A 14697-nucleotide genomic window follows, 5' to 3' on the forward strand; every position below is an offset into this window, starting at 1 on the left:
GCGCCACGCGGGCGACTACCAGTTTGGAGCAGAGCAGTATTAGAGTTGGGATCAGGTGCCATGGAAGAGTGAGTATCCCTGTTGAACGGTCACTCCTTATCTTGAGCGGACAAATGGAAAAATAGCTGAACAATTTTAATAACATTTTTCATCCTACTTCATGAGATTATTTATACATACATAAATAATAAAATTTATTCTTTGATTGTCAAAACGGAACTTAATTTTACAGCTGTTGCAGAAATAATACATAACCCATGTAAAGAGGCTGTAATTTTTTTCTGCAATATTGACAAGTAGAATACGTTTTTTTTTTTTTTAAATCTTGAAGATATGAACTTGAATTTAAAAAAAAAAGATTTGGTCTTATGAATGGATGAAATTCTTTTTAATGGAAATAACGTACATATGAAAAGTACATAATGTATAAGATCTAGATTTAAAACATACTTAACAAATAGAAAAATGACAGTCAACAAATAAATATGATATAAACAATGCCAATATAAATATTTCAATAAATACTGTATAACACGTAAAAAATAACCAATGTTTCATAAGTCAGCAAAACCACGTGGTTACATGTACTCATTTCAGTAGCACTCTTGAAAATTGCAGTTCCAAATATGGAAGTCAGTACAAGACCGGAAGTGCCTATCCAAGTAAGGACTTCCGGTGTGAAATATTATCATGCAGACTTGGACCTTTGCAAGTATGTATGTCCACGCGCTTAGAACAAAGTTTACATTTCACATGACAACACCAGTGGAATTTGCAGTGACACTTCTGAAATTGCGTCACAGTTTCTGTATCATAGCCCCGCCCACAACACATGATGTCACACCCATCAGTTCCTAAGGACGCTTTGTTACACTGGCGCCCGGCGGTGCCCAATGATCCTTAAAAAGAAAAATAGATTTCATAACTTGTAAGTATGTTTTCTTTGTCATGAGTATGAGCTTTTAACAGAAAAAAAATGATGAGAGCATTTTTCTTTCAAATAATGTCTAGGAATTAATACGGCACTTGTATTACTTAAAGGAATTCACACTGAAATGATTCTATTCCATTTTCTACATAATGAAAGGGGTTCTTGCATATAATATTTTTGATTAAAAAAATTACCAATGGAAAGATCTCGGACACAGTAGTCCGGGGATGCCTCTAGATACACTAAATCCTTCCTCGTGGGTTTTTTGTAGTGATGGTTTGCAACAACTATTCCGGAACCACCTTGGTCTATCATAACGTGAGTAGCCCCATTATACTTCCGCTTTAGATACTCGCCAACTCGGCGAAAGGGCTGCATTGCTTGCCAGCACGTCCTAATGGTGCATGCCCCACTCACACCGTGACACTTGCAGGCTAGTTTCATAAATTTTTTGACAGCCTGTGTAAAATAAATAAAATGTTATTTGGCACACACATATAAATTAAGTATTGTGTTACCTTAAAAAGAAATAAATAATAATTACAGGAAATACGCTTAAAGCTGAACACGACTCGTAAATAGGCAAACGGCATTTTCGATATCATTATGTGACAAAACTATGATTCATTACACCTGACTGTTTTTTGTCACGGGTATCGGCGTGGAATGGCGACCGTGTTCGTGCTAGTTATCTTGCACTACCTTTGTTTACATTTTATTGCAGTTACGTGTTTGTTTGTGTACTACACTGACCTGTACAACTGTAATTGTTGACTTTCCTGCATTAACACGTATTATAATTCGAAAGACAATTACGCTCACACGTATAATTGAAATCTTATATACGCTGCAGATATAGCGAGAGATAGGAACAAAAATGGCGGACATTTTTCACTTGTATTTCCACAAATGTGTGTTCATCTCAAATAATAAATATATTGAAAAAAAATGATTAACGAAAGTTGTCTTTTACTTATATACATCTTGAAATTGCAATATACATGGTACTCACTCGTCTTCCGGCACGGTTGTTATGGAGATTCATCAGTGCGCGTGCGTCACGCACCCTTCGCTCTCTGGCGTCAATAAACATTCTAGAGAAATGGCTAGCCCACCGAACATTGTCGCTGCATCCGCCCCACTCAAACCAGCCAAGCTTATCTCGACTCTTGCCGACCTTGCTAGGATCACATCCACACTGGAGCAGGTTACCTTTGCTGCAGGCCCGGGTAATGGCGTGGGCAACTCCCGCCGAGGAAATGGCGTATACGAAAGCAGACTCTCGACTTCCTACTGAAACAGAGAGATCTTTTACTCACAAAATCTTAAGTGATCAGGGACGTATTTCTTTTTAATTTTTTAGTTGCACATTTGTGATATTATATTTTTAACTTAAACTGAATATTGTCCTAATTATGTTAATGTTAATCAAATAAAAAAAAATATTTTACATCTTGTGCGAATCATTTTTAAAAAAAAATTATAACTGAAATATGAATGCCGATGATAATTAAAATTTTCATTTTAGAATATCAATTCAAAACATTATGGGTTTAGGGGGGAAATTAATTTTTTTAACTTCATGAGTAAAAATACATGACACTGGTATATTTATGATGAGGGACATGTGGAATATTAACTTTTAAAAAAAAATCTGGATTCAAACAACTTGAAATGTCTTATCTAAATGATTGTAACAACTTGGAATTTATAAAAACAGACCGCCATAGGGGAGGGAAATTAAATAAAACAGTTGTACCTCAAAAAATAACAAAAAGGAATAATAAAAAAGTCAACAAGTAAACATTACACCTTACATAGCCCGTACCAGCGACCCGGGACTCGTTTAATAAGAAAATCTTTTTTCACGGTCAAAGGATACACAAACATTTTTCCTCTTGAACGGTCAAAATGTTTGGTTATTAGTCTATGATCGTATTACACATGAACGTTAATTTTAAGCCATTTATCCCACAATTATCAAGATAATAGGCAGAAAATACAAGCTTTTCACTCGGCTTGAGAGCTCCTCGTAGTTTGTTGGTTTTAACTTAAATGAAATCAAAACACCGTATAGGGGTCAGACCAAGGATGAATGAAAAATTGCAGTGCGGATAAAGATTTCAGTTCCGTTAAAACTGAGAATTTTTTTTGTTCTCTTCTTTTGTAATGCTTTAAATGTTTTGCACAAACATGGTCAATTTTGTCCAATCTTTTTCTCTAGGCGATAGCTGTTTGGTCTGGCTATTAGTAGGTATGTGATTTAGTGGGAATTGCCGTTGCAGGTTTGGTGTTTCTTACAGAAAATTGGACAATTTCCTTAATTAAACAACCTCCCACAAATGCCTGACCATCCTACTCAAAATCACGGTACATCAAGGTTTTGAAATAACTTTGGATTTGTGGACATTCTTACAAAGCAATTAGCAATTCTACCATTCCGGAAACCTTCTTTCGTGAAACTTGTGGGGGAAAAACTTGAGATATTTTCAATACCAATCTGTTTTATCATAAAAATTGTAAGAAATTGCGGGCGTAGTTTTGATTTTAAAAGTCCTCACTCATCTGAATTCAGCAATTACACAATCCCATCTGTTCGTTGAATATTAAAAAATTGCAAAATTAAATGGTGAAATTCAACAGTTCACTTGATGAGAATGTAATAGGGGATTTATTTAAAGGCAAGAATGTGGTTGTTTGGCAGCCTTTTTGAGATCTATTTGCATGATGCAGTCTAAAATATCGGTTTTATTATATTTTTAATTAATAATCAAACGGTAGCTATTTAATGGCCTTTTTTATGTCGGATCATTCGTATTTGTAATGCTATGATTATGAAACTATCTACTTATACAATTAATCTGATTTTTTAACTAGCAGAAAACGATTACACAAAGCTATCCAAGACACGCGCGGAAGCATCTAAAAACAAAATCATATAATCTGTATAGCTATTTAATTACCTCCTAAATGCCACTGATAGCAATTATCTCTAGAAAATAAATCCGCGCAAAAAATAATCCCAAACCCAGTTTTGATATTTATAAATGACATACGCAGGCGGAAAAATAGCATGATTTTACATTAACTTTCGCATGTATTTTCTCTCAACGATTCTTATTAGATTATTTGAAGGGTGCAAGATTTTCGGACGATGAATAACTGCGCCCCCATGCGGTGGTCATTTCAATTCAGGAGCTGCTCTCTGTCGTATGGATTGAGAAAAAAGATAGACTTCTTGAAAAAAGTTCATCTTTCTGTGAGGTCTATGGGTATCACTCCAAGCCCATGACAACATCCCCTCGGCTTTTATCGTTTTCTAACAAAGTTAACATGTATAAAAACAGTTTCAGCTCATCAAAATTCTCAGATCTAGCGCTTGATGATTTTCGTCCTGATTTTTGAGCTCTTGAAATCGCGCCTTTTAATAATTGGTTATGTATTTTGGTGGAAAGAATATAACATCGAATGCACCAAGTCTTTACGCTTATCGCTTGAAAATGACATATAACTGTGTGTATAACCATATGCCCCAAAATGTTCTCTCCGCTAAGAAATGACTTACAGTTTTCATTAATCCATATCCATTTCTATAGTTTCAAAGTTATAAATATGAGAATGTACAGTTTCATGACAAATTAATTGATCGAAAATTTAATACCATATGCACGTTGTCTTGACATATGTCTATCAGCACTATACATGTATAAGGTTGTGAGTCTTTTTCAGCATTTTTGTATATTTACAATGAATTTACCCTTTATCATTATTAGGCCTATATGTCACGAGATTTTACCTTTCAGCATTATTGTATGTCAGGAGACTTTTCCTTTCAGCATTATTGTATGTCAGGAGAATTTACCTTTCAGCATTATTGATGTCACGAGACTTTATCTTTCAGCATTATTGTATGTCACGAGACACTACCTTTCAGCATTATTGTATGTCACGAGACTATATCTTTCAACATTATTGTATGTAACGAGAATTTACAATTCAACATTATTGTATGTCACGAGACTTTACAGTTCAGCATTATTGTATGTCACGAGACTTTACAGTTCAGCATTAATGCATGTCACGAGACTTTACCTTTCAGCATTATAAAATGTATGTCCAGAGACTTTACATAACAGCAATATTACGTCCTTTACTTTTCCGTATAATATAATGTAATTGTATGTCCCGAGTCTAAACCTTTCAGCATTATTGTATGTCACGAGACTTTACCTTTCAGCATTATTGTATGTCACGAGACTTTACCTTTCAGCATATCATTACGTCCGAAGACTTTACCTTTTCGTATTATTAATTGTATATGTCCTAAGACTTTACCTTTTAGCATAACTTTTCCAAAAACAGAGGCATCTCTGTCGAGGGTACTGCAATTCCATCGATGAAACCGGAACTGACTCTGGCACTCCTTGATCCCCATTTTGGCCCCCTCGCCCAGGCTGACCATCACCCCCGGGTGCATCCTGCAGAGACGGCGCTGTCGACCGGCCAGGCCCGGGATATTATCACAGAGTACACCCGCCCCTACGGCATGAAGAGGCAGCTGACTTATAAACCTATAACAAAAACACTTAGATTTAGGATGTTCAGATGCAATTAGAAAATGAAGGATGGGAGGGCAGGGGGGTCAGCATCCATCTTTTCCTTCTTTGACGATATATAGTTATTGTAACACATGGTATACGATGACCAGACTCCTTATTTTGAAGATTTTCAGGAGAATTATCTCATGTATTTCTTTTTGCACATTTCAGTCTTGATCCACTACTCAAGTAAGCCTTGAATTCGAGCTCAATTTATTTTAGATATATTTAATTATATATGTTGATTTTCAGCAGGTACCTATTCTTTTATTATGTAAAGCACAGAAGTGTTCTACTTTGCCCTTTGTAAATATGCCAGACTATGAACAAATAAACTAAGTACGATTTATGTCCTTTGGACGTTTGTTTCAAAGGTATTTTATTATAGACAGTTAAAATACTAGTATATGATTACCGATAATCCGGAAACATTATAACATTTTGTAAGAGAATTCATCATGAACGTTGCTCTAAATTTTATAGTAAGTAGAGCCTTGGTAATACTATTTTCTTTTTTTAAAAGTACATTGAAATTTACGGATGTCTGGTATAGACATTTTAGGACCTTCTTAGTTCTCTGTTTTTGCTTTAACTGCCGACGAAAATAGAAGAAAAACTCATAATAATGTAACCATGTATTAATTTAACATTTTAAGGGAGTCTAATTTTGCTCTCGACAAAGACTGACAAAGTGGATTCCTCTGTTAAGATTTTAATGGGTTTAGTTAAACCGTCAGTTATATTCTGTAACAGCTTATACAATATATTCACGAACATTTCATTAACACCGACATTTTGAAAAGCATCCACCAGTCATTTTCTTGAAAAAGAGGCTGGATGTTTCATCTCATGATGTAACTAACTTCTCAAGAAATTATTTCTGTTTTGTTTACTAACAAATTAAAATTGAACGCATCCGCGTATCGTAATAAAACAAACCCTTCTAGACGATATAAACATGTTTGTCTTCGACTGCTAATCCAAAAAAAAAAAAAAAAGAAAGAAAAGAAAAGAAAATCCAGACTCATCTTTAATAAATGTGCAACGTGGCAAATATATTACATGTTAATTTGCTCATTAATTATTAATTTACAGTCCACAAAAGACTCGTGCACTGATGATAATTCGTTTTGTGCGTAAACTCAGCATGCGAATTTCTACAAATGGTCACGTGGTCTCCAAAAAGAATCTCGTTACCATTCACGAGACTCAGCCTCGCTGTGGGAAATGATCGGGTACTGCGCGTGTAATTATCAATGGTAAAACGTGGATTATTTTTATTTTTAAGTATTAATTTTATAGGGCCATGAGGAAATCGATAACGACAGCATGAAGCACCGTGCTCTGTATTTCGAAAACCTTCAAATACTGTAACTTTTGTATTTCATAATTCCATGCCTTTGCCATGAAGTAGGCCTTATACCTAAACATCTCCTTTAGTTCTAAGAATTTGTAACTATAATAGTGTTTCAAACTGATACTAGTAATATTGCAATTGTTATAAACGTAGCAGAAGAGCATATTTGTAATATATTTAGCTGACATCATTGTATTTCTAATTCTTTTGTCAGTGTGTATTCGACTATTTTGTAATTTTCTGCATTTTCCATAATGCATGTCTTTGAACTATGTATACGATATGTCGCTAAAGAAAGCATGCGATGGATATCAAAAAAATATATATATTAGGGATGTCAAATCGGTCAATTTTTGATACTCGGTTACTCGGACGTTTTTCCGATCGAGTACCCGGGTACTCGGTAAAAGTGTAAATAGATATGAACAAGTTAATTGATAACTGTAAAACATTGTAAACTCTTGTAGAAATAAAACCGATGGGAGGTTACCTGCAAATGCGTTGTAACAATTATGACCAATTTGTCCGACGAAATTTAATCTAACATTTTTTTAAGTTCAATTTATTTATCTGATAAATACGAGAAATAAAATCAGAAATGATTCACAGTGTTTTTGTTTAAAAAATAATCTGTTCCGTAATTGTAGTGTAAGTCTTTGGTGCGTTTGATGTCCAAGTGATAAGTTGTCTGAGCTACATGTAGTACGGAATAAACTTGATCAAATCCTATAACAGAGCGGATTTATACGATCTTCGTACACTTTTTGATCCAAGATTTCATAGAATTACGATACGGTGTGTTGTAGTTTGGAGAAACGATGGACATAAGATTTTTAAAGCATTAGCCTTCAACCATTTGCATTAATTACCATGTAATCAAATGCATCCAAATCAACAATCGCGCGTGCAATATCGTCTGTCTCTTTCCCGAGAATATACGGCTTCTTAGAGAACTGACAAAATTATTTAATTTGTTTAAATATAATGGACCTTAAACGATGTTCAATGAAAACAAATAATTAAAGCAAACTAAATATAAGGGAAGAAGACAGTCGAAGGTGAGAAAAGCCCGGGTAGGTACATCAGGTGTTTGGTCACGATAATTACTGTATAAACACTGCCACAGGCGATAACGATCATTCAGAGGCATAGGAAACCCTAATTACTGTATGTACAAGTGCAATGAACATTTTACGTTTTAAAAATGCATTAATAAGTAAGCTTAGAAATATTTCAAAATATACATCCGAGTAACCGAGTACCGATTTTAGTATTCGATACTGGGACGTTCGATCGAGTACCCGGTTAACCGGGTACTCGTTGACATCCCTAATATACATATATTTGTAATTCGATAGTTTGTTAGAATTTATAGAGCATGATATTATCGACAACGTTAGGTCTTTGTGACTAATGACGTCATTGGTCCAATCAAGCATTTGGCACAAGAGTGCAGAGAGCTCGAAACTGTAGCTGTGTCAGAGGTTCGAGTTTCAGACTACCTTCACTGCATCTCTTCACCATTAAATTCTTTTATAAACTAACACCTGTGACTCTCTGTCTATAATTACCCAACCAAAACTAACGGGGAAAGGACGTAAAAATGGCGATATCTTGCCGCGTATGCAATCATCAAATCTATATTTATTACGTATGTTGAATTATACCGGCTTTAAAAAGATTAAAGTCGGGAACTTGAGCATAATTGAACTGTTAACGGCTAATCTTATAACATTTCAAGTATTTTCCTTGTGCTCTTCATTCTGTTATATTTATGGCTTATGAATCGATATTCAATGGAAAATGGTACATATGTTTCAGTTTATGTATTAATTAAAACTGAGTCAATTTCGGACGAAAAAAAAACATTCTGCTCATTAATTATTTGTACATCTTGGATATACTTGAATGAAGGAAAACAAATTCTGTTTTTTTTTTCTAATACAACATTGAGGTATATTCTGAATGACGTACGTTGTCATTGAATATTACAGTAGAGTACGGTTATATTGGACCCCCTAAAGAATGTACTGTAATCAAATAACACAGTAATATCTGTTACGGGTAAGGTGTTTTATTCAGGTGAAATTTCACTTTAAGCTGCTTATTATCTAAAACTCAGCATGGTTTGGAAGGAACAATAAGATTTGCTTTGGCTATGTACTAGAAAATTAAATAATACTGAACTTAATTATACTGTTAATTTAGCGATATACGTGTCAAAGAATGTCAAGGTTTTGTGATATTTGATATATGTTAATAAAAAAGAATACCGTGTTTAATGCAATCAAATTAATAGATTAATAGATATAAATCAGGTCCATCAAATTAAAATAATAATTACACATCCAAAGCAATAATCATTTGTCGAAAATTGAAACAAGATAACCCCCCCCCCCCCCCCCCCCCCCGCATTTGCAACTGTTTCTTCTGTTGTCCAGAAATCAACGCCATATGTACCTGACAGATATTTTTTTTTTTAAATTCTCAAAAGAAGTAAAGGGCTTACGTATGTGTAATATAGATAAATGTAAATCTATTTCTGTGATATTCAACAAAAATTTAAGTTAATTTTCTTAGTGAAAAAAATTACGTCTCCCCATGTATTTCAATATTTCATATCTACATTAACGATACTGCGTTCATCTTAGACATAGGGTAAGACATACGTTTAAAATTCATGGTCTGTTTGCTAGTTATTTTTAAAATCATTAATTATTTGATAAATCTGAGGCGTTTCTTATAATTTGTCCCTAGTAATCCATGTAGACGAGTTAGAATGTGAAGCAAAAGTTGTAAATCAAAGCATGGCACGTGCATATATATTCATTCAGTTAAAAGAATATATATATATTTTTACCTAACAAATTCCAGAAGTATTATATCAAATGAATATCTTGTTGCTGTTATAAAAACTTTAAGATCGCAGTTGGAATGTAAAAATATCTCTCTTTTTGTAGCTTTTTAGGGGTCTAATTAAATACCCTAATGATTATAGCTGTTAAATTTCGGGGGGAAAGGGAGTTCGTCTTATCTTGTCTTTGAGATGTTTATAACACTTTTGTCATAATTTAGCAATAAAAGTTATAGTAGGTTCTGAGCAATACCTGCCCTCTCTACCCCTTATCTCGGCAAATCTCGCTAGTCCTTGTTAAAGGGAGATAAATCAATGCCGATTGCTACCATAATATTACTGCATTTCCTGGAATGATAAATCGTTCTCTATTAACTCTCGTCGTCTATCGTATAAACGAGAATTAAGATACCTGGTCAAGCAGTGCGTGCAGATTAATAACATAAAATTGCATGCAGCTGCAGATACCACACGTTTGAAATATATTTGTTATAAATTGCATCAAAATACTGAAACGTACAAGAATAATCAATTTATACGCGTTTAAAGTGAATACGATTAAAAAGAATTTTAGGAACTTCATATCAATTTACAGATTCAAGATTCACATTATTCTTAATTGAAAGCAATTTAATTCATAAACAGAGTAAAAATTTTGGTATTTTAGAGTTACGAAGAACATCATTCATGAAATATGCAGCCGGTCAATTTAAACAAACTATTTGAATTAATGTGACTTAATCATTTATTTGTTTAAGTCTTCTTAATTAGTATTTTATAAAGTAACTCACCACCATGTGTTTTCCACGGGCACTATAAGAAATCCGACTAGAATTAATAGAAATCCATTCAGCAGAAACTTCGATGTCATCGCGGGTAACCCATCAGGGATAGTACGAGTCATTCGATGTATCAATTACCTACTTATGTCATGTTCAAATTAAGTCAACAGATCAGTTTAATAAAATCTCATTTAATCTTGAACAAGTCCTTTAAATCATCCACGATATCTTAAAAATTTTATAATTCATCTCCAATGGATTTTTCAAAATCTTCTTCAAAAACAATCTTCCAGACACCGATTGGATCTATTCTGGGTAGAAAATTGATCAAAATTAAAAAAAGAAAAGTTCCTTCGATTTTTTTCTTCAGTTTTGATTAAAAAACACGAAATAGTTTTGTTTTTGACAAGACAGCCTCTTTCCCCTCCTGTCAAATCTCTTTAATACCCAACGTCTTCTCAACTTGACAAAGCAGGGGCTAAAGAAATAATATTGCTTTAATTCTTAAATAGCTGGGTAAATAATCCAATAATATTTTGGTCACTTTTGCTTGGAGGATAAACAGCTATAACAAAAGCCAGTAAAATTGATACAGAAATTCCTTTCACATGACCATTTACACCAACGACATATTCCCGATCACCACATATTCAATCTTTGGTTTTCACTCCTACTAAATTTTTTCTCTTCTTCTCTTATAGTCCGTCATTGGAAGCGATCGAAAATCTGATAATTTTCAAATGAAGAGGGAAAAATAATAAAAAGGTGTATCTTTTTCCTTAGTTCGTCTTGATAGACGTTTATATTACCCCCCTCTTTTTTTATCTGATCATAGCTCGGGGTTAAAGGTCAGGAGTACAGTCTAGGAGAGGGTGCTAGAAACAGGCTGCGCTTACATCACACTCGAAAAAAAAAAAACCGGAATGAGTCTCACTTTGTAACGAAGAATATGCTATATAATCGTCTATTTTCAATAAACAAACACTGGTAGGTTTAATACACAAACGCATTAAATTTTCAATTTATTTCTGCGAATCTGACTTTCGCAAAAATATGCCACTGAAAAATTTGAGAGAAAAAAATAAGTTTCGAAGAAAAGACATTGAAACCAGCCAACCTTCTACTAAAAATTCTTAGCCTTTCTTTGATTGATTTATTATACTTTTTTTGAAATTTTAAAAATATCCATATATAAAATTTGTCTGAAAGGTGTGACCATTAAAATTGGTCTTATCTACCTCAATGGCATTCTTTTGCACGTGCGGGTTGCCAGCGAACCTCCTTGCAGAGATCGTTCGTATGACAACTTTCGATTATTCGACGCGATTTATCTGTTAGAACGTTAATTACTATCAGTACAAAATTTGGAAGGATTATTGGAATAAACAACTACACGTTACTAAGAGGAAGATAGGCGTGTACGGCTTGTATGAATGGAATATAGATAAAATATTTCATGTAAGTCAGGTTATGGTTATGAAGTTTTATAAATTATACACCATTTATTCTTTCAAAACATTATATAAACCATCTTTATTGGAGACAAATTGTACACGAGAACAGGAGACAATTGGGTGAAAGACCTCTGTTGAACATTATATACCGGTATTTTATCATCAATGGATTTCTTAATATATTTAATTGTTGCTTGTAGTTCATAAATGAGTGCAGTTTCTTAGATTCTTTGACTTAATTAACAAATTTCAAAATAACTGCAAGATTTCAAGACTAGATAAGTATATATAGATACTTACAATGTACAAATTCTTTAGGGATACATGTTCATGAAATATGTTTTTTATTAATTATTATACATAGTTGAGAGATATGATTGATTAGTTTGATAAATTGTAAGAGTGTCTAGAAGTTAGTTGTCTATAAAATACAAAATTTCGCATCCATTTTTTTTTCCATGAGCTAAATGTGTTTAATTTATTATTTGAATCATATTAACTTGACAACTTACATTAATATTTCTAAACTTCCGTCTGGACGGGAATTTCCGGCGACGTACAAAAACAAAAGACAAACAAGAAGTAGTGCGTTACGGAAATTCATCCCAAATTTTCCTGCTAGTGAGATGCATCGTACATTTGTCATTAATTAATTCCACTTAAGTAAGAATTAACTGGGTCCATGAAATTCTTCACAGGTGTCATATGTACAAAAGATTATCCACAGAATAAATCATACATGAAAAAGAAACCCTTCCATCTCATTTGGATAAAGTTCAGTCACTACGCAAATGCCTGTCCGCAAGTGTGCTTTGTTAGTTTTTAGCATCCTAATTGAAAGCTATAACGTAAGTTCAACATAGAGGGCTGAGCCGAGAGAAACCCAACTATTGTATTTCACTCAGAATTTAATTTCATAATAACTGAAGCAGACGGCAAACGGATTCTCAAAGAAACCAACACCAAGCCCTGATTTGAAGAAGGTCTGCAACCCTTTGAAGTTGAGAGATTTCTGATGAGCGCCATGTTGCTAATAACAGATTTTTTCTTTCGTATTGACATGCTTCATAAATTCATTTTGAGGATATCCTGAGTGTTTTAGTACTTCAGTGGATTTAGAGGGATAAAGATGACAAAACGTGAAGGACCATCGACCCGAGACAGAGCCCCACTGCCCGAGAGAGGAAAAAATGTTCTAATATGACCGCAGGCCAATAATCAATTGCGCCAGACATGCACGCTGAGTTTCAAAGAGAATACTTCATAGGACTTTTTTTTGCACGTCTTGTTGCTTCAAACAAACTCAGTGCATGCTCTTTGCTGAATAGTCAATTTTTTTGTATGCTCGATTATCTTATTTTTTGCAAGACTCATGACAAAGGTGACGTTCCGAATAAGTAAGAACATGTATATCTAAACTTCAGAGTGATCTTGTGTTTCAACTGCAAGTTTATTTTGGAGTTAAATTTTGCAATTTCGAAAATTGATTTTATAAAGCGTTTCTGTTTTTTTTTTTTATTGATACCGAAAATCAGAAAAATGCATCATTTTCGAAAACGTCTTCAATATCATTCTGAAACAATATTTGGCATTTCACAAAAAAACCTCCCAAAATGGAATACAATGTATATTGCTGGCATGAAACGGCTCCAAATAGAAAACCATTAATTGTACATGTATTTTTGAATGCACTTGCAAACTTTTTCTACCGATGATCAAGTTGTAAATATTGAATTTACTTTGAGGTAAATTCAAAATTTACAACACACATGTAATACGAACTTGAAGATATCAACAGACAATTTATTTTGTATTTCTGTTAATGATATTTAAAATATTTTCTGGGAAAAAAATGGTAAAGACAACTGACCATTTAGATTTCGAAATAATATACTATGCAGCCAAGTCGAGATATTGACGACAACGCAATTAAACTTGTGATAAGTAAAATTATCCTTTCTTCACTACTTATGAGGATAATCGGGTATTCTATTTATACGAGACTTTGACCACTGAGATGTTCCATCAATTTCATTCTAGAAACTGAAATAAAATAAAAAATGACTAAAGCTTATTAGCTGGCATCTCTAAAAACCGCTGAGTAAATGAATTGATATTTTATATACATAAGTCATCTTTGCCAAGTACAATGTACTAGTGTCTGTAATGACGGTACATAAAGTTCATAACTCAAAGGCCAAGGTCATTCATTCTATCTTTATTTCCTCCTGTAGGAGATTGCATGAATATGAACACATCAAATCATATAAACATCACAAAAGGAAAATAGGGGGGAAAATACAAATCAAAATAGGAGGGAAAAAAGGATGAATGTGTACATTAGATTACAATAGAAAAGAACAAGTTAGCTGACTGGAGCGATATAGGGTAGAAAAAAACAAGGTGTTAGTTGTTGCCTTGTTGATCACTCAGGATGTTATATTTCAAAGTCAGAGTCTAATTTTTAAAATAATCTTTTACAGGTTATATGTTGTAATTTTTTCTCTCTTGGTTAGCGAGGGTGCTATTATATATAGATTATATTGAAGTAATATATCACTTCCGGGAAGATAACTCGGTCTGCAAATGATCCAATGTAATGCAAATTTGTATATTTGAACTTAAAATTTCATCTTTCTTTGTAATTTTTATCAAAATAACATTGTACATTGTGGTTAGAGGGGCTAGGCAGTTTATAAATGGTCTTTTCAATTTTGTTTT

The 14697-nt window shown here is 33.5% G+C and overlaps 1 protein-coding gene across 3 annotated transcripts; it reads right to left on the reverse strand.

The window, feature by feature from the left end:
• Window positions 1–369: 369 nt before the first annotated feature.
• Window positions 370–13338, reverse strand: LOC134253487 (protein Wnt-2b-A-like). 3 transcript variants are annotated; one of them, XM_062736008.1, is made up of 5 exons: window positions 12489–13338; window positions 5267–5502; window positions 1944–2224; window positions 1126–1390; window positions 370–899 (listed from the first exon to the last, which is right to left on the reverse strand). In XM_062736008.1, exons 1-5 carry the CDS (start codon window positions 12620–12622, stop codon window positions 655–657), a joined length of 1161 nt encoding a protein of 386 aa, XP_062591992.1. In that variant the 5' UTR covers window positions 12623–13338; the 3' UTR covers window positions 370–654. The 3 variants fall into 3 exon arrangements, with proteins under 3 accessions (XP_062591992.1, XP_062591993.1, XP_062591994.1); XM_062736009.1 differs by having other exon boundaries at window positions 1944–2221; window positions 12489–13337; XM_062736010.1 differs by lacking the exon at window positions 12489–13338 and adding an exon at window positions 10532–11326.
• Window positions 13339–14697: the final 1359 nt, after the last annotated feature.

Source organism: Saccostrea cucullata, unplaced genomic scaffold, assembly GCF_032062105.1.
Source record: "Saccostrea cucullata isolate Sc308-1 unplaced genomic scaffold, CSIRO_AGI_Scuc_v1 ctg1390, whole genome shotgun sequence".
Taxonomy (NCBI): Eukaryota; Metazoa; Mollusca; class Bivalvia; order Ostreida; family Ostreidae; genus Saccostrea; species Saccostrea cuccullata.